Genomic DNA, 20,729 nt, shown 5'->3' with positions numbered 1-20,729 from the left:
AAGCCTGGAAGAGACTTCAAAGGCATCTGCAAAATACTTCTTGTATAACGAATCTGAGTTAATTATAGTTTGCAGATGAGTACAAATTTGAAATAGAAAATGCATAACCTCTAGGGGGCACTAATAACGTTTCAACCTGAAAATCTGTTGAGCTTGGGCAAATTATACATAAATGTGCATAAAAGGTGCTTTCTGCCCAAATAGGGAGCCTCTGAAGGTCCTCACGGGGATCTGCTCTTCCTGGGTTATTCCCCAAACCCGCATGCTTCCTGGACGCCTGTCTTCAGTGCTCTGCCAACGATGGCTTTGCTTGAGTATTAATTCCCTTCTTAGTGAGATTGCCTGGATATGATTTCTTTTTTTAGCTCTCAAAGACCACCCACCCTTGTCATTTCCTCCTCCTTGTGCACAAAGAAGTTGTTACTTAATGTTCTCAAGGAACGTTACTGATTTTGTCACCTGGATGATTACTCTTTGGGCAGCTCTGCATAGCTGCTCTCGCTCGTCTCCGTGCGCCACTGTGGCTCCACAGCAGCCACTGTGGGAGGGAAGCCTAGGCCAGTCCCCGGGGGGCTGCTTGTTAGAAAATTGGTCACATTGGAAAAGTTGCCCTCTTTTCCCCTCTCTTGTTTTATTCTCGAAAACTGTCCCTACAACCCCTTTTCTTAGAGCTGCTTGTGCTGCACCAGCTGATTCAGCTTCAGTTCTTCTCCTGTCTGTCTCACCCTGTCATGCTGCCTCCCCACGTTCTCTCTGTCTTAGCACACAGTGTCTCCATAAGTCGTCCAGTAGAGACCCCCAGTTCTTGCTTTGTTGTAGTCTGAGCTCTTGGTTTAGAGACTTGTCAAAAAAAAACATGTGGTTTCCCCTTTGGCTTTCTCATTTGTTTCTGCACGTCTAACAATTTCCCTCATGTTCTCTGGAAATTAATGTTCATCACACCCCTGCAGATTCTGACCCCTTGCCAGAAAACCCATTTCTAAGCTGTTCTTGCAAGCCAGCCTCTTACCAGAGATGCACTTTCCCACCTTTGTTAAATAAACACAATCCCTGCCTCAGAGGCCCTTTCCTGCAGTTAAGGCAAGAACAGGAAGCACTTGTCCACCTGGTCTTCAGGGCTGCTCCGCCTTCCCAATGGGGAAGAGCTGGCACAATGCTCTGCTTGGCTCCAGGAGGGTTCGTCTCCCCTCACCCATGTCTCACACGGCTCCTCCTGGGACAGGAGCCCTCTAGGGTCTGCCTACCCCTTCTTCTAGCAACAGATTCAAATGCCACAAAGAACGTCTTCCTTCAGCTCCTTCTGCTGTGTGCTGTGGTTCAGCTGGGCAAGCTACACAGACCTAGCAATCCACAGGCTGCAGCAAGGCCACGCAATTCAGCTTTCAGGACGCCTGGTTCATAGTGGTCGCTCATCAAATGTGTGTGTGCACGTGCACATACCTCATATATTTTATCTCTGTAAGTTATATTTGTTTTACGTGTCTGTGTAGTTTTTTTGTTTGATTCTTGCTGGGCCATTTGACACTAAATTGCAGAGATAACACGTCACCTCTAAATACTTCAGCATGCTTTCCTAAGAATGTTTTCCTGTATAACTGTTACCATTATCACACATGTGAATTTAATAATATCTAACATCTAGTCCTTATTCAGACTTCCTATTGTCCCAAAAATGTCGATGAGAGCTAGTTCCTGTCTTATTTTACTTTTTTTGTTTTTAAGATTTTTAAATTAGGATTCACACACTGCATTTGGTTGTTAGGTCTGTTTTCATTCAGTGAATGTTTGTTGACTGAACCTGCCAACCTTCCTGGGAGGAGTAAGGAAGTTTTGGTCACCACCTGCTTCTCCATCTCTACCCAGGAGTTAAGTTTTAGAGTTGAATATGCGGGCCTTGGAATAAATGCTACCATGTATTGGTAAAGCAAGATACTCTTCTGGGGTTGGGATGCCCATGTCATCAGCTAGGAAAGCAGATTTGCCTCCCATGTCACTTAACTTCTGACTTTCCTTTTCCCTGCTCTCCTTGCCTGCTCCCCAGGCTCCCCTGGAAGAGGAAGCAGGTTTGTTCCCAGCCTATATAATTACCAGGCGGGAGAGCTGCCAAAGCCCGACGTGGCCACTGTGTGTGGTCGCTGAGCTGCTGGGAGGGGCACCTGACTAGGGTGGGCAGCAGCTGGGGGGCTGGAGTGACTCTCCCTCCCACAGGAAGTGGTGAGAGCCGACTTCCTCCGCCAGCATGCCTCTTGCTTTGCTGTAGATGAAGAACTGTTCTCTTCACCGTGGGGCCTTTCTGCTGCTGCTCTCCCAATCTGAAGGGGAGAAGGTGGCCAGCTTGTGCTTTCTTGGCAGGTTCCAAGGTCTGAAAGGTCCCAGCATTCTCTCTACGTCAGTGGTTCTCAACAAGGGCAGGGAAGGGACATTTTTGGATATCCTGATGCCTGAGGAGTGTGACTTCAACTTAGTGGGCAGGACCAGGGAGACCAAAGGTCTGTCTGCAGGTCGCAGGCTGTCTTAAGTGAGCTGTCCAGTCCTAAATGCCTTGATGAGCTCAAAATAAAGTATGTTAAAGCACGTCTGATTTATAGCGTATTGTTTGAAAATAAGATAGAGGCGTTATTCATCAAGCTCTGGAGTTGTTTTCTTCCCAACAGAAAGACTTCTAAGATCGAACATGCCCTTCCACTGGAGAGTTATGAGGGAACATTTGTGGGTATAAAGGAAAAAGACACACCCCGACAGCTTTTCCTGGCTCTTGGCTGTGGGTAGGCTGCAGGGAAGAGGGCCTGGAAAAGCCTTGTGGTCAAGTTGTGGTTACCCTGCGCTGAGGTGGTGTGCCCAGCAGGCCTGAGACTATGTGGTGTAGTCCAGAATCAGGCGATTTGCATTAATGGACTCAACATAGACTGGTAGGAAATTAGGCTTTTAGCTTGGCCCCAATCCATCAAGTCCTCTTGTCTCTCTAGAAACAGGAACCGGGCAGGAATTGCTCCCCAAGTGATCCTCCCCTGAACCAAAGCAAGTAGTCACCCAGCACACTCCAGAACAAACCAGCCTCACAGACTGTAGGTGGCTGGTCACGTGGGAATGAGATGAGTGTGGTGTGGTGCATGCAAAGAGTCCTGGGCTGGGGGCTGCAGGGCCTGGGTTCTAGCCTCCTCTGTCCCTGACAAGCTGTGCCCCCAGGCACAAATCCCTGCCCCCGCCCCCCTTGATTTGTAAGAAAGAAGGGGCACCAAACCTGACAGTATCAGAGGTTTCTCCCTCTTCTGCTAAACCAAGGCTTTTTGAGAAGAGTTTCTCCTCAGTCAAACAAAAGTGACCATCATAAAGCTTTTTGCCCATGAAGCCCTGGTTTTTCTTTAGTATTCTTTGGGAAATTGAAGGACAGATGTCAGACTTCAAAAAAAAAAATTATTTCTGGAGATTTGGGAACATTCAAGTGCACATATTTCATGTGTCTGTGAATCTGTAAACTCACTGTAAAATGGTTGTGGTGACAGTACTGACTCCACAGGGTCGGGGTGATGGTTAACTGAGATCATGCAGATGGAGCCCTTAGCACAGCGCCTGAGGCAGGGTAACCGCTCCTTGAATAGGCTGTCCTTAGTCTGCTGCTCCTCCTGTTAGCACTGCCCCCTCCTTAGCACCACTGAGAACCACTTGCCCTCGCTGCTGTGGGAATCAGTGCATCCCAGCTGCTTCTCATTTTGGAGTCCACCACACACGTGCACTCAGCGCACTGAAAACCTGAACGGGTGTCACCAGCTAACCCTGGCTCTACGACTCCCCTTAAGCAAAGATCTGTTGGATTTTCTAAGGATTTGACTTCTTTAACAGGGGAAAGGAGAGGTAGTGAACCAAATGGAAGCACCAGAGCTACTGGATTAGAGTTCAAAGTAGATGTCTTTGGGAGGGTTGTAAAGAGATTTCTTAACTGCTCTCAGGCCTGTTCACCAGTCTCAGCCCTTGGATACCCTTAGCCTCCCTTCCTTCTTTCTCTACATTCTCTAAGACTCCCGACCTAATAAAAGGGTTTTTCTGGCCCTTCAGGTGTCTCTTAGTGAGACTTAGACCTCCTTTCTCGTTCAGTATGCGCTACTGAGGAGTGCAGCTGGGTCCCTGCCTCTGAGCCTCAAAGACAAGGAAGCTGTGGGCTGGTGAGGTCTCAGCTACTTCTCACCTTACTCCAGACTCTCAGGAAGGGAAGGTGTCTACACAAACGCCCTAGAATCCTGAAAGGCAGCGCAGGCAGCCGTGGAGAAGCATGGGCTCTTCCAGCATCATGCCCGGGAGCCTCACTGTTGAGCCCTCCCACCTCCTGCCCTGTGCAGGGGCCTTTTGGGGCTGACCCCACCCCCATCTCCACATCCCAGCCCTGATAGTGACCTGCATCTTTCCAGGGCGAATCTGGTCACAGATCCCTCCAGGCCACCCTGGACATCTTTAGCCTCACCATTTCTGCGATCAAAGAGAAGGTGATAAGGGCCAGCCCAGTGGCACAGCAGTTAAGTTCGCATGTTCCACTTCGGCTGCCTGGGGTTCACCAGTTCGGATCCCAGGTGTGGACATGGCACCGCTTGGCAAGCCATACTGTGGTAGGCGTCCCACATATAAAGTAGAGGAAGATGGGCACAGATGTTAGCTCAGGACCAGACTTCCTCAGCAAAAAGAGGAGGATTGGCACCAGTTAGCTCAGGGCTAATCTTCCTCAAAAAAAAAAAAAGAGAGAAGGTGATAGAACAGCAACTTGTGACAAGAATAGGAGGAGGAGAATCCTGGATACTTAGGGCTGCTTCCCTTTAGTGTGGCTCAGAAAGCAGAGATGACTCCCAGGGGCCCACAAGAAAGGGCTTTGTCTTTATGCTCCTCTGTGTAAAAAAGACAGACTGTTCAGCAACAGAAATGTAATTTGCCTTTAACACTGTGGACATGTATCCTTGATAAACTGAATGATGTTGGTGAGAAGTGGAGGGTAATGGAAAGAAGGAAAGGAGCACAGTTACCCAGAGGGGTTTAGGCATTACAGATGCTGAGTCCTAAAAGAAATGCCTCCCTTTCCATGGGGAAAACATTTCTCTCTTCATCTGAGGGTTATTCACGCCGTTTTTGAAATGCATTCAGTTAGATACCTTTTAATTGCAGTGATTTAATTCTCCCTCTGCAACCGGACCATGAGCTTTAGGAGAGCAAGTTCTTGAGCAGGGGGCTGGCCAGGTCCTCTCTGCTCCACAAGTTCCTGAGCCCGTCACAGAGGAGGGGCATATGCAGCTGCAGCAGGCCCACTCCCTGCTGGCACTCTCTCCACTGTGCTGCCTGCCACTCACGGATGCTCTTAAAGCAGTAGGTTCTCCTCTGGTTCTGTGTAGCGAAATCATCCAGATGTGTGATGGTAAAGTATTCAAAGGTGTTGTGCCAGGGGACCTGTGGGCAAGCAGAGCGGTAAGTCCCAGGCACAGTCACAGTTCAGTTCCACGTGGAGCAGAAGGGCTTAATTCTGGAGTAAGAAAACTGGAGAGCAAACCTCTGAGCAGAGGAGAAATAGATTGTCTCCCTTAAGGGAAATCAGAACATCACTTATTTTGATGTATTTCCCTAGCTTTATTCAAGAGTGCCTTCATTTCTTCAAACACATAGGCAGCGTGTTTTGTGTCAGAGTCATTGCCCTCCAGAGGGAAGTGGGGCACACACACAACTCACAGTGTCCCTTAGTGAGCACTTCTTCCTGTGGTCAGGTCATGTATTCAACACCCCACTTTCAGTAACTCTACAAGATGATATTATTGTCCTTTGTCACCACAACTCTGAGAGGTTAACTGACTTGGCCTGAGTCCCACAGCTAGGGGGTTACAGAGTCAGGATCGAAGTTCAGGTCTGTCTGCTCCAGAACCCTGTCTCACCTACTCTGCTTTGTGGCTTCAATTAAAAACCTTCCAGTGTCATGAGGAAGACAAATGTTGGGATCTGGTCAAGAGGTCGCAGCCACAAGAGTCTCAACTGTGCTCACTCTGGCAGCAGATATACTAAAATTGGAACATTACAGAAGAAATTAGCATAGTCCCTGCACAAGGATGACACACAAATTCATGAAGCGTTCCATGTTTTTTTTACATTGTACAACCTGAAACTAATACAATGTTGTGTCAGTTATATCTGAATCAAAAAAAAAAGTCTTAGGGGCCGGCCCCGCGGCCGAGTGGTTAAGTTCGCGCACTCCATTTCGGCATCCCAGGGTTTCGCCAGTTCAGATCCTGGGCACAGACCAAGCACCACTCCTTCAGGCCATGCTGAGGCGGTGTCCCACATATCACAACCAGAGGCACTTGCAACTAGAATGTACAACTACGTACTGGGGGACTTTGGGGAGAAGAAGAAAAGAAGAAAAAAAAGAAGCTTGGCAACAGATGTTAGCTCAGGTGGCAATCTTTAAGAAAAAAGTAAATAAAAAATTTTTTAAAGTCTTGACTAAGACCTGAGCATCTCTCATACTGGTCTCTACCTGCCAGCACTGTCACAGCTTTACACGGTGGACGCCACTTTTGCGTGGTGAGCATGTTGGAAGCGCTGTGTGGTGGTGACAGGCTCTCGGCCTCTGAGGGAGAAGCCCATCAGGTGCAGTTAGGAAAGAGAGCCATTGGACTCTGGGTGGGTAGGCAGGAGGTGCTCCCACTCTAGGATCCTTCGTGGAGCTGGGACAAGATAGGTCAGTGCAGAACCCCTGCTGATTGCACGCCATCCAGTAACCTTCAGCATCTCGTGTTTCTTTGTCCTTTTTCAGGGGTTTCTCCCAGAAAACAAGTTCAATCATACCCTGCCTGAGCCTGTTCTTCGAGATGCAGGTCCTCGCAGGAGAGGGAGGCGGCCTCGGAGTGAGCTCCTGAAAGCTCCTGCCATCGTGGCAGACTCTCCCTCTGGAATGGGGCCACTGTTCATGAATGGACTGATTGCTGGGATGGACCTGGTAGGACTTCAGAACATGAGAAATATGCCGGGCATACCCCTCACAGGGCTGGTGGGGTTCCCAGCCAGCTTTGCCACAATGCCCACAGGGGAAGAGGTCAAAAGCACCTTGAGCATGCTGCCCATGATGCTGCCAGGAATGGCCGCAGTGCCCCAGATGTTTGGTGTTGGGGGACTCCTCAATGCACCCATGGCGACTACCTGCACTTCCACTGCTCCAGCGCCTCTGTCAAGCACAACGAAAAGTGGTACGTCTACGACCGAAAAGACTGCAGAAGACAAGCCAAGTAGCCATGATGTAAAAACAGACGCTTTAGCTGAAGACAAGCCTGGTCCTAGTCCATTTTCTGATCAATCTGGACCTGCAATAACCACGAGTAGTCCTGTGGCTTTTAACCCGTTTCTCATCCCTGGAGTGTCTCCTGGACTCATTTACCCATCTATGTTTCTCTCCCCTGGCATGGGCATGGCTCTGCCAGCCATGCAGCAGGCCAGACACTCTGAAATAGTTGGTCTGGAGAGCCAGAAGAGGAAGAAGAAGAAAACAAAAGGAGACAACCCAAACCCCAACCCAGAGCCTGCTCCTGGGTCAGAAAGGGAGCCAGGCAGTGATCTGAACTGCCCCGAATCCAGGGCCCGTGTGCCCCCAGATAGAGACCATGTGGCACAGCCCAGGGAAGGGGGCCTCAAAGACTCCAACAGTGACAGCAATTAGAACTTTTTCATTTAAGAAATTATTGTGACTTGTAAGTTTCTTATCCCATAAAGGTTTGTTACTTCCCTCACTTCACCTTCATAAGAACCTGTGTTTCCATAAGTAATATTACCTACCTAATTTCCTGTCTGAGAACTATGGTAACAGATGTTAATAGTTGCAGGGTCTTGCCACTTCATTAGATTAAGTGTCGTCGACCTAGTCTAGGAGGCACAGAATTCTCATTCTGTTATCCAGTTGTTCATTCCAGCAATCGTAGTTAATACAGTACTTGGTGACACGCCCTACCCCCTTCTCTTCCAAGTTTCCCACTTATTTGAAGAGGAAAAATGGCAAAAGAAAGCTGTCTAGGGATTTACTATTGAAGGGCTGAAGAAGAGACAGAGAGTAGCTCTTTTTTCCCTGAGCTGTGTTGACTGGGAAGAATGTAATGGGGGAACTGAAAAGCACAGAGAAAGGAAGTGCTGGTGCATATTTTTTAGTTAAAGTATTTCCCTATTTTATCATGATTACTAAATGAGTAGTATAGACAGAAGTATATAACTAATGGTTGAAAATGCATATATTCATTTCTTTATAAAACAAAACCTTGCTGGTAGTAACCTAACCTCCCCCTTCATGGTTTTTCAGACACCTGCAGCAAGAAGTACTGACTAGGCGTTATTTTATCCATATATATTCTCCCTCCCCCAGGTTAAAAGGTTCTTCTCAGTATGAGGAAGCTTCACACACCTTGAGTTACTGCCAGCGATGGGGGTGAGCTAGGGGCTCGCCCTCCTGGAGCCGCAGGCTGCTCACAAGCACACGACCAGCACTTTGCCCTCACCTCATTCTCTCAAGAATTGCTCTCACCACTACCAGGGCCGAATGGGTTTTTAGTTTGTGCTTTCCTTCACCAAGAATAAGGCTCTTTCTGGAGCCTCTGAGAAAATAGTCACTCAACACTTTTACACTCACTAGGGCCTTTTGTCAACGTTATTTGAGGTTGTCGAAACGTGTGTACCACCTTTTATAATACGACTGTGAAAAGTTTTTTTCTTCTTTCCATTTTTTCTCTGTTCTGTTTATATTTTACAGTTGGACTCAAATTCCAAATCAAATTAGTGGAGACTGTGTTGCAAATTAACACTACTTTCATTCTTCCTCAGCTCCCGAGCTGGGATGCATCTGCCTGAGCAGCACTTACCCCGTTTCTTTCCCTTCCCACTCGTGTCCCATCCCTTCTGATGGTCTTATTCTTTATTGACAGTTCACACTCTGAGACTTGAAATAAGCTCATGGTTCAGGACTCTAGGGGCACAGGGCTGTGCAGGACCGTTGGAAATGTTGGAAGTGTTACTAGTACCAGTTTCACTTTTTGTTGTCACAATTTACTGTATTTTTTACTTTTTCTGTTACAGTTTTGCTTATTTATCAGAAGGTCCAAAAGTTTGACATAACTATTTCAGTTTGCATTATTTATTTATGATGCTTTTGTCATTGTCTTTTATACATTTGGGATTATAAATTATGTAAATGTTAAAATGAGCATCTCAAAGAAGTCTGTTAAATCGTGACTGAAAATATCAATCAGATGTATTTACAAAAAGTGGAGTCCCGGTTTTATGAATCAGAGATATAAATCAGAAATTCTGTAACTGATCTTATAAGAAGAAAGAATCCAGTAATTGAGTAAATCCTATTTAATAACATCTTTGTAGCATAGATGGTCTATAATGCTGACAACAGATTTCTTAGAAATGCTGCTCTCTCTATTTAACTAACATTTTGTTCAGTTTTGCCTCCAGTGGAAGCAGAAAGGGTTTTTTCAGCTGTTAAATCCTAAAAATCAATATAATTTATTTATGTAAAAAAAAATCACTCAATCAATATATTTTTGAACCTTTTAAGTACTAATTTTCTTTTTATCAAGTAGAAAAAAATGTATTTGCCCTAAATCCTTAAAATACAAATGCTATAAAAGTTCATGTATCTTGAAAGCCTTACTGCAAATAAGTATTATAGACGTCCAGCAGAGCCTGGGTTTCCTTTGTTGTCGTTGTTGTTTTATATGGAAAAGCTGCTTTCCCCAGGTTCCACTTAGAACCTCCAGTAGGTCACAGGGTTCAATATGGATTTGATTTAAAAACCCACCAGCATGCTCAATCCCTTGTTATATCTTCTCAAACCTGTATGTTAACTCTTGGGGTGTTTAGGCTTATATTTGACTGCTGTTGTGTCCCTGTTTGCAAAATGAAAATGACACTCTGTGGATTATTTGCTCTGTAAGGCATAAGTGCTTCTTATAATTATTTTTCGTTTCCAAGAGCAAAAGCCAAATTTAAACTCTCTCTAGCAAACTTGAGCCTTTTCATCTAATTCCATGTCACTCTCAGCCGTAACTTTCCTTGATCATTCTTCACCCCATGTCTTACATAATAAATTGTCTGTGGTCTTGATCCTGAATTTAAAAAAAAGTTTAGAAGTCACATTTGTATTTGAGGAATCCAGTGGCACTTGGATGTCTCCTGCTGCCTGGGCATTTTGTGAACGTGTCATATGCACACAGGAATCTGCTCTCTTTGCTCAGTGCCCCATTTGTGCTGGCTGCCGTGTTGGGGGCTGTTACGTATTCATTCATGAGGGTTGACGTACCTGTCTCTAGACCTGCCGGAACACCTGGTTAAAACAGGTGCCATCTAGAAGGGGGTGCTACACAGCACAGCTTCCCGGACTCGGCGCCTGAACACACAGAGCTGATGCCTCGACAAGGCCACTTCCTTAAGCCCCATTCCAGAAGTCCCAAATCACACACCTGGGACTTCAGAGGGTGGGATCTCTGTGGGTTGGAGCAGACCTGAAAACTGAAGAATGCCTCAATAGCTAAAGGTCTTAAGTCTTGTTAAGAACTTTTTGGTCCTTAGCTTCAGGAAGCATCACATAGGAAGCCCCAGAAGGGCTGCGTCAGAAGTTATCAAGGAGGCTGGCAGGAAAGTGCTGAAGCCCTGGTGAGACTGAGAGCAGGAGACCAACTAGCCTCACCCTTGCTGGGTCCCTCCCAGGGACCAATAGCTGGGTAGACGAATAACCTGGAAGATGGGTGGGGCCTTGTTCTGTAAGGCCTTAGAGTCCTCTGCTACAGTTTTTCAAGTAACGATGCACTGCAGGCTTCTTAGATCTCTAGTGGAAACATGGGGGGCCCTCCTGGGTAGAGGATTAATTTATGCAGAATAAGTAGGAAAGAGTCACTCTTGACCTCAGAGCCTGTCCCAGCAGATTCTACCTCCTCATCCAAGGACAGAGTACAGTTAGTCCAGTGCATTGTACTAGGGTTTTAATGGTTGGTTTGTGTTTGCCATAAGTGACCTCATTTGTCCTCGGAGCATCTTGGTTGCCGGGTAGAGGGATGCTGGCATACAGTCTGCCCAATGAAAGTCGATGGGCTGCAGAGCCATCTCATTGGTCAGTCAACACTCCTGCTCCCATGCCCTGAGGTTGGAACACTCCAGCCTTTAGGACACGAGTCCGGGACCCCTCAACCTCAGAGACCAGATCTGACTGAATTACACTCAGGAACATTGGCACTGGGAACAACGGAACAGTCGTGTCATATCCTCTGGAAAACTTTATGCTTGATTCATTTATACTGAATTCCTTAAAATGGTTTCTTGAAAGAATTACTGTTCATTTGCCTGGTCTGGAAACCACAGGAGGATTTATTTCTTAGGGCAGCAGTGGGATTCATGCAGTGACTGGCACCTTGGTTCTAGACTGTGGCTTCTCAAAACCCAGTCTCAGGTACAGGAGCATGAGTGCAGGTCCTCAGGGCTTGTGGCTTGTGTTGCCTAGGGGCCGGCATTGTGACCACTCTCATAAACAAACTCAGTGGGCTATGTGGGATAAGATAGGAAATAAGGGAGAGGGGTGAATTAAGTGCTGGCCCCTATGAGGAAGGTGTTCCATGAGATCAGCCTGGAAATGAGCACCTGAGGATGGCTGTGATGCGTGGATGCTGCCAGGGCCAGTCCTGTTGGAGCCCAGCTCAGCTGGCCCACAGCCCCCAGGACAAAGGGAGGAACCTGAATGGGGAGGAGAGGGGCCAAGGGCATAGAGTTCCTGAAAGAGAGAGGGCTTCCTTGGGGGAGGGAGAGCAACAGCCCTGCCTTCTCCAAGCCTCAGTTGCCTGTTCTGTAGAAGGGGCGTGATCCTAACCTGTATCTACAGGCTTATTGGTTGAAATGATCAGCGTTAAGTGCTTAAAACTGTGCTTGTTATTTTCAAGTCCGTTGTCTACTCCTTCTGAGGAGTCTGTGAGGTGAAGCTTGCCAGTCCGCCTGGAAAAAGAAGGTAATCAAATTGAGGATAAGGGAGATCTTGCTCCAAGCCCCAAGGCAAGGACAGAGTGGATCTGGGATTGGACTCCACCACTACAGGACAGGGTTTCCGGCCTGACTGTCCCCTGACAGCCTGCACACGGGAAACAAGGGGCCTTTCCACATAAGCCCATTGGTCTGGATGAACTAAAGGGATGAGGAGGCTCTTGTGGGGCTGGAAACAGAGGGGCTCCTGGATCTTTGAAGCTTCCCTCAGTGTAGGGTTGCCAAATTTAGGGGGGAAAATGACACCCCAGTTAAATTTGAATTTCAGATAAACTAATTTTTTTGATGTAAGTATATCCATGCAATCTTTGGTACATAATTATACTAAAAAAATTTTTTGTTTATCTGAAATTCAAATTGAACTAGGCATCCTGTATTTTCTCTGGTAACCTTACTCAGTGTCGTAATACAGAGTTACTAAGCACGTCCTTCAGTGGGGCCTGTTCTAAGTGCTTTATGGCCTTATTTTCAATCCCCACAGTAACTCTGAGTTTATCCCCATTTCACAGATGAAAGAACTGAGGCCCAGAGAGCCTAAGTAACTTACCCAATAACCCAGCTGGTAAATGGCAGAGCTGGGATTTGAGGACCCAGAACGACTGATGCCAGAGCCATAAGCTGACCAGTAGGGAGGTCAGGCTGGGCGTCTACTCTGAGGCCTAGAGCAGGCTGCCCCTCGAAGGTGCAGCTTTGTACAACAGCATTAAAGGAATGATCAGCAAGGAGGGCGCTGTTCTGTGCCATGCTGCCCCTGGGCTGCAGCTCCCAGCCCCAAGACCGGAGGAGCCAGGGAAGCAGGAACAGGTGTCTCCTTCCCATCCTGCTATGCCGGCCTAGGGGCGTTCCTGATGTCTAGGTGCTCAGACTCCAACTTGTGTCTCAGGGGCCATGTGAGGAGCAGAGTCCAGTCTTAGAAAGTGAAAGAGACAATGTCAGGGGCTTGTGTAACTGCTCAGCTAGTAGGGCCTTCGGGAAGGGGCAGGGGCAGGGAAGAAGTCCTCTGAGACTGAGGAGAGAGGCAACTTGTGGATGATGTGAAATGAGCTTCCCTGACCACAGACCTTCTCTAAAGGCCAGAGCCTACTTTCCACCAGAAGGTCTGAGTGATGACCTAGCAGCAGGACCAGAATTCCCACTGGGAAAGCTTCCATCCAGCTTTTTGGTGTGAAAACTGCTCACCTCTCGCCCTAAGGTGTTCATGGATTGCCCACCACTGCTGCACTGTGTGCTCCAGGAGCTGCCAGGAAGGGGGAGGTGGCATCTCCTCACCCACCAGGCCCTGGCCATGACCTGCCTCCACCCAGGGCTGCCCAGCCACAAGCGCCTCTCCACAAGTGGCCCCAGCACTGCCTCCTGGGTGCCCACTCTGCAGCTCACTGTGCGGAGCCTTCATTGGGACAAGGCCCAGGTAGGTTGTCATCTGCCTTCAGGGGCACAGCTAGTGACTGGAAGAACAAGAATTTAGAGGTAGGTCTGATTCCAACACACTATCTTCCTGGGGTGGTATCGGCAAAGTACAGCCCATCGCCTGTTTTGGTACAGCCCACAGCTAAGAATGGACTTTACATTGTTAAATAATGGAAAAATCAAAAAAAGGATAATACTTCCTGACACATGAAAATCATACCAAATTCAAATTTCAGAGACCATGAATAAGTTTTATTGAAAGGCAGCCACACATTCCTTTATGTGTCATCTGGCTGCTTTCACCCCACAACAGTGGAGTTGCATAGTCGTCACAGAACCACATGGCCTGCAAAACGGAAAATATTTACTATCTGGCCCTTTACAGAAAAAGTTTGCTGACCCGTGTCCTAGAGCATCAATTTTATTCATAGATTCAGTGCAAAAACTGAGTCATTTAAAATATCTTTATATTGATTCAAACGTGGTGTGGTGTAAATGTGAATCATACACTGGAATATAAGAGTGACATCACTTTTAAGATAAAACAGACTTCAGAGAAGCCCTGGACTTTGGGCATGCCTCTTGAGGGTCCGCCTCCACATCCCCAGGCAGACTTACACTCTGGAGGGAAAGTTGGAGGTGCCCCGCCTTGCCCTGCCCTGCCCTCTCCTCTTCACCCCGTGTCCTTTTTGGGTCAGAGGACAGATTTGAAGATGCTGGCAAGAGAGAAGAGGCAGTTTTTAGAGTGAAAACCCAAAAAGGGCAGGAAGAGAAGAGTTCGGAGGATACAGGCAGAGGGAGACACACAAAGCAAGTTTAACGACCAGGAGGCAAAACTGCCCACGACTTGGAAGGGGCCGGCAAGACAGTCCTTGGTCAGTGGCTGTAGGCTGGCTACTTGCAGAGTGGGCCAAAGGGAAGTCTCCCAGGAAGACAGGCCTGGAGGATGAGCTGGCAGTGGTCATACTCCCACCTGGAGCTCAGGCAATGGGAAGGCCAGATGTGGGGGACTGAGTGCAAGGAAGCAGAGGTTGGGAGCCCTCAGCTGGTGCTCTGGCCCAGACTGACTGGCAGCCACATCCTGGAAGCGGAGTTCAGAGGAAGACAGGAAAGAGCAGCTGGGACCAAGTCTATGCAGGGAGAAGTGAGTCCCCATGTCATGTGCTCCCACACCTGTGGCTAAGGGCAGCAGGCACACCTTAGCAGGCCCCACCGGGCCAACTCAACCCTCATTTGACAGAGAGCTGGTAGGCTGGCTCCCCAAAGGCACTGGGCCCCTGGACACTTCCTGGGGACTTCCATTCTCTCCTTCTTAGCTCCTGCCAAGCTATGCTGTGCTCCGGGAGACAGATAGACACCACCCTGCTTTTGAGAACCTCAGAGTCTGGTTGGGGGACAGGACTGACCCAAGGAACTGGTAAATCTGCTAGACGTTGCCCTCGCCCGACTCAGCCCCAGGCAGAGGGATTTGAGATGCTGAAGGGATTACTGCTGTGCAGTCAGGTCAAGTCTCCTGCCAGCCAGTGTAGGTTACACCCAGGGGCCAAGAGCAGCTGTGATGGAGCTGCTCCCGGTCTCTGATCAGTCGTGGGTGACAGCAAAGGTGTGGGAGACAAGAGGGAGGAAATGCTGCAGTTTTCAGGAAGGAAGATGGGCGACTCAGCTAAATGCAGCCTAGTAAATTTGACATCAACCCTAAAGATGCGCCAAGGATTCACTAAGAACAAGGCAAGCCACACTCACTTCCATCCCCTTTGGGGATGGCTGCTGGTTGAAGAGAGCCAGCTCCAGGTGTTTTTCGTAGGGATGGGCAAAATGGAGAGCTGTGAGCATTTGTCCCTGCCCAAATGGCTGTACCCAAGCTAAGAAACAGATCTGTGTCCATCTGGGGAGACCTCAGTGCCTCATGGGCCGTTTTATCAATATATAGCAGTGTTTGTAAATTCACACGCCTGCTGGGTGAGGCAGGTGACATACTGAGTGTCATGGGCCGGCTTTAAGGCAATAAGAAGTGATGGGGACTGTGGACACTAGAAACCTCTTATCCTGAGTAGAAGAGACAGCTGCTACCAGCCACAGCCAAGTGGTGCCAGGCAGGAATGTGGACTCTGTGTTGCCGGATACCCTGATTCATTTTTCAATAGAGGATGGAAATTCAGATATTTATGTAAAAATCTGATTTTTAGTATGCAGTAAGTTCAAATTTTTAAAAAATCCACTAGGCAGGGCCGGCCCAGTGGCGCAGCGGTTAAGTTCGCATGTTCCGCTGCTCGGCAGCCCGGGGTTCGCATCCCAGGTGCGGACAGGGCACCGCTTGGCAAAAGCCATTTTGCAGTAGGCATCCCACGTATAAAGTAGAGGAAGATGGGCACGGATGTTAGCTCAGGGCCAGTCGTCCTCAGCGAAAAAAGAGGAAGATAGGCAGTAGTTAGCTCAGGGCTAATCTTCCTCAAAAAAAAAGAAATCCTCTAGGCAGACAAACATCATTTGCAGAGCACAAGTTTGCTACTTAGGTAGGTAGAGCCATGGGCGTTTGCAGGCTCCTGATACAACCAGCTGGTGACGTGAGAATACAGAATCAGGATGCTTTTTAAGGGAGGTGACTGTCCTGTCCCCTACTTGGATCTTCAGCTGGCTCTCAGAAGCAGGACACTAGGAAAGGCTCAGGAGTTCAGGTCAGTGCAGTGCAGGGAGCAAGCAGCCCCCAGAGGGGTGAGCTCTCTCTCCGGGGGCCGTCCAGGAAGGCGCTGCAGTCACATGTCGGGTAGATGCCCAGCACATGCCAGCATCAGATGGGAGGCGGGACTGCAGCAGCTTTGCAGAATCTCCTTGGTCTAATCATCAGATCTCTTGACTCTGTGGCCCTTGCTGTTTGTGCCTGCTGTACCACTCTCTCAGGACGACATTTGGGCCTCACCCTTCTCTGTCCCCAACACATTTGGGTTCCCTGCGAATCCTCAGGGACTTCAAAAGAGTGAGTGATCGCACTTACAGCCACCTGCAGGTGTGAGTGGTCGGAAGACAGCAGGATCGGGGGAGGGGTCCAGGCCGAGCTGGGCAGGCAGTGACTCAAGACTGCTGAGGTGTTACGCCTCTTTCCTGGCTCTGACCAAGAGGAAGCTAGACCAGGAAAACTCTAGACACTGCTCCCACCGACCCCCCTTAGCCCCTTCCCCACTCCAGCTCTGATCCAGGCTTTTCCATTCACAGATCCCAAACTTTCCAGGCCAGCAAAGAGTCTAGAGCTGCTGCCAAGGCCCAAGTGAGTGCCTTCGGTGGGGGTTAGGTAGACGTGCAGGCCTGTCAGGTGGATTACAGGGGCCTGAGGAAAGCCCCCACCCCTGCCCCTGGGGCCCACGGGTTGGAAGACCCTCCTACTCTCTCCCGAGTCCCTTGTCAAATTTCCCCATCAGGAAGCAGGAAATACGTATATAAGGAAGAGGGCCCTTGACTCGGGTACTCCTAGTGTGGATGTGCATCTGAGAGAGACAGAGAGTCAGAGGACTGTGGGCTGGGAAAGCCAGTGCTCTTGCTGGCTAAGCCCCTGCAGCCACTTCCTTCCTTTTCCCAGAGTTGGAGATAATTAGCATCCTATTTGGGGAGGGGATGGAGAGGCAGCCCCCTCCCCTGGCGTGGGGGTGCAGGAGGATTTGGAGCCCCCTCCAGGAGCACTCTCAGTGCACAACCCAGCACCCAAAACAGGCCCAAGGAGCTGGGCCGCATCCCACTGCCGCCCCCACCGGCCAGCCCCTCAGCCTCTGTAAGGAGCAGGAGTGAAAGAGGTGAACCATCCATCCAGAGTGGTCCTTTCTCTGCAGAGTCAGCTTGTGGCACAATATTCTTGAGGTCCAACCTTGCGTTTTTGTTTTCGGTTATTCCTGTACACTTTGGTTCCACTCTCCCTTTCACACAAGGCCAGTCAGCCAGTCTGTGCTCATTTCTCAGGAACGAGATAGGACAACAAGCAGCAAAAACAAAGATTCTCTGGGTGGCTTTTGAGTTTCAGAATCAGTTCCCAGCCTGGACACAATGTAACAATTAAGAAAGAGCCAGGCTTCCCTGTACCATGCCTCCCTCGTCTGGAAAAAGATTCCTGAAGGGAAGAGGGGAGGGGGCGGGTAGTGGGGACCCGTGGGGATTGGACCCAAGGAACCAGCCTTCTCAAGGGCATCCTTCCAATTCCAGCACCCAGGAGCATCCTGGAGCCGAGTCCAGGCCACAGACTTCTGGACTCCTCTTCACGGGGTGCCCATGGGTCTGCCCTTCCCATGTGGCTGTGGCACCTCTGTCAGCACCAGCTCACATGTCCCCATGGACAGACAGGGAGACAGGCTGCCACCTGTGCCCTGCACTTCACTCAGGATCAGATCTTACTTCGTTGGACGGCCCTCCTTCCAACACCCTAGCTCATCGGCCAGACCCCTGTGCCGTTAGAGGTGGAGACCCGGATATCAGTCAGGGGAGACCGTGCAGAAGGCCCCACCCCTGTGCTCAGTGGGGTTCAGTTGCCTGATCCCTGGGGTTCCTCCCAGCTCTGCCACCCTGGACATGAGACCCTGAGATGCTGTGTCCCCCCCCACCCATTGTGGGTGGAGGGTCCTCAGACTAAGCTCAGCCTCAGGACACAGGGCTCCCTCTCTGGCTGAAGCTCAGCTGACTGGTGCTCCCATTTCATCTTGGGGCTTAGAGCGGGGGTCCTGAGCCCCCTAGGGAGGGTCCCCACCTTCCTATTAGGCTATTCCCCTATGAGCCTTTTTATAAAGAGTTCGGCTGGGAGCCAGGGAACTTTTGGAAAGTGTGTGGGCCAAGCCAAGCTGTACAAACCTGTCTTCCTCCCAGAGCTGAAAGGGGCCAGGTTGTTCCCAGACAAGTGCAGAGGCAGAAGTGGGTGGGGGTGTTGGAAACAGCAAGGGGGCTACTTGAGGAGGCCTTGCACACTGCAGAGCAGCAGCCAGGGGTGGGTACAATGGGGAGGCATGCACAGTGGCAGCAGAGGCGGGGGCCTGGGGCCAGGTGTCTCATGTAGACACACACATGAAACATATGCACACGCCCAAGAGCACTTGGGTACAGACGGATACAGAGGCATGCAAACATATACAGACAGATGCTGGTGTATACAGAAATATACACAGTATATATACCGAGGCAGTTACACATCTGGCTGCAGAGACTTGCTCACACGTGCTCACACATACAGACCCACGCAAACACGTATGCACGTGCATACTCCCCTAAAGGTGTCCACAAAGGATGCAGATGGAGAACGCAGGGAGGCAGCTTGACTACCCTGATGACCCAGCTCCTTGGGACCCAGCACCCACGTACAGACACACACACACACACACACACACACACACACGGGAGGCAACCACTTCCTTCATAGGAGCTTTTGGATCCAGAGCAACACGCAGGGGAGACTTTGTGTTGGGAAAGAAAGCGCCTTTGTCTGCTGGGACCCCGGCTGCAGGAGCAGCTGCAGCCTCCTCCAGGAAAAGGGCCAGGCCAGTTCCTCGCCCTGGGGAGGAAGGTCAGGCGGGCAGAGGATGGATCGGGTGAGGGAGTGGGGGGCTCCAGCAGGCCCTACCACCAACCCTGGGACACTGTCTCTGGCTGGCTGCACAGAGCCCAGAAAGCCAGTTGTTCCAGCCTGGGCCCCTCTGACCCCTGGCCCTGGTCTTGTCTTGTCCCCAGAATGACCATGGTTCTGACCTCCGGCCCTGGTTCTGCACTGACCCAGACGGAGGCCCAGCTGTGGCCCCAGGCTCCACGCCTGCTGTGTGCCAGTGGCCCTGCTTTTTTGGCAGAGTGAAGAAAGATCAGGCTGTGGAATTAGAAAGGTCTGGGTCCTGGCTCTGTCCCTCGCTAGCTGGGTGACTTTGAGAACGGACCTAACTTTTTTGAGGCCTAAATTCAAGCCCCTGTTACAAAGCTCAAGGCCCAGAGGCAGATCCTCTGTCTGAAGCCACAGTGCACAGCGGCCTTCTCTCAGTGTGCACGTGGTCTCCGGGCCTGGCCGAGCTGGCCAAGCACCTGCTTCTGCTGCGCTGGCCCTAGGGAGTAAGGCAGAATCCAGGTGAGAACCCCAGGGCTGCCATCTCTGGAGCCCCCCTCCTCCCTTTTGCCCTCCCTGCCTTGCGGTCCTCGCCTCGGCCCACCCACAGGTGCCCGGTGCCCTCTGAGCCTCCTCCTCACATTCTGGAGGTGCCTCTCCCTGCTCCCCACACCCCTGCCCCAGGCCCAGCCTGACCTCTGCTCCTTCAGAGCTGCGTCCTCTGCAGGCCAAGCCTCCGGTGAGAACAGCCCTGTTTTCTAACTCAAGAGGATTTAGCCTAGGGACACCCTCCAGAGATGACTTAAGCACCTTCCCCAGACACCATTCCAGGCCAGTCATTCAGTCAACACATGTTTACTAAAGGCCTACTATGCACCAGATGCTGTTCCAGTTGCTGGACATCCCACAGTGAACAAAAAGACAAAACCCTCTGCCCTTGTGGGTTTGGATCCCAGTGGCCACACCAAATGCTTTGTGGGGGCCTTTAGCATCACACGTTCCCCCTCCTCTGCCCTCAGAACTGTAATCATCTTGTAAGCACAGACATCACTTCCTTCTTGTGTCACCATAAAACTCGGGAATGTCGCTATCATAGCTCTTTCTCCCCCTGGATACCGTGAGTATCTCAAGGGCAGGGACACGCTGGCAGAGTCTGGTATGAGGCCATGATGTCAGACTCAGCAATGGCTTTCAAGCACAGTTAGCTACCACTGCCCCTGGGTGTTTCTTTCTTTTGCTCTTACTGTAATTTGGCACCTCTGTTTTAATGTATGTCTCATAATCACATGGTAGTTAAATAACTTGTGTCCTTATTGTAAATAAAATTGTACTGTTTTAGGAAATAACATGATTGACCTTGAAGTTCCACTAGCCAAGTGTGGGGAGTGTCAGTTCAAGAGCTCTGCTCTGTCACCCGTGGTACGATTCATTTGTCCATGAAATAGTGGTTGAACACCTGCCCCATGCCAGACCTGGTGATGGGGAGGGAGAGCCCACGGAGACCCCTGTCTCGAGAGGCCCCTAATCTAGCAGGGGGACCAGGACAGGTGAGCAGAAAGGTGCAATTGGGTGGAGAGTATGATGGGCAGGCAGGCGCTGTGGGAGCCCAAGGGCAGCTCCTTGAGGGGCTGGGCGGATCAAAGATGGTTTTGCAGAACAGGGGACATTTGAGCAGAGCCTGGAAGGAGCGGTTGGATTCTTTTCTGGTAGAGATGAGAAAGAGTGAGCCAGGCAG

At 49.9% G+C, this 20,729-nt stretch overlaps 1 protein-coding gene and 1 non-coding gene across 6 annotated transcripts in view; both read left to right on the top strand.

Moving 5' to 3' along the window:
- Positions 1-9,943, top strand: part of CHD6 (chromodomain helicase DNA binding protein 6) — a 203,103-nt gene extending 193,160 nt beyond the window's left edge. For 4 of the 5 annotated variants that reach the window (XM_070589234.1, XM_070589235.1, XM_070589236.1 and 1 more), the window contains one exon: positions 6,779-9,943. In XM_070589234.1, coding sequence (XP_070445335.1) covers positions 6,779-7,675 — 897 coding nt within the window. In that variant the 3' untranslated portion in view covers positions 7,676-9,943. Of the gene's footprint in view, positions 1-2,352; positions 3,398-6,778 lie in introns of those variants that run through there. The other variant, XM_070589238.1, reaches the window with a different exon arrangement.
- LOC139078349 (U6 spliceosomal RNA) lies at positions 6,000-6,106 on the top strand. The gene has a single exon (XR_011531286.1). It is a non-coding gene; the product is annotated as a U6 spliceosomal RNA (small nuclear RNA).
- Positions 9,944-20,729: the final 10,786 nt, after the last annotated feature.

Source organism: Equus przewalskii, chromosome 21 (genome assembly GCF_037783145.1).
Source record: "Equus przewalskii isolate Varuska chromosome 21, EquPr2, whole genome shotgun sequence".
Lineage (NCBI taxonomy): Eukaryota > Metazoa > Chordata > Mammalia > Perissodactyla > Equidae > Equus > Equus przewalskii.
The sequence above is the reverse complement of the archived record's forward strand: the minus strand, read 5'-3'. Positions and strand labels throughout refer to the sequence as shown.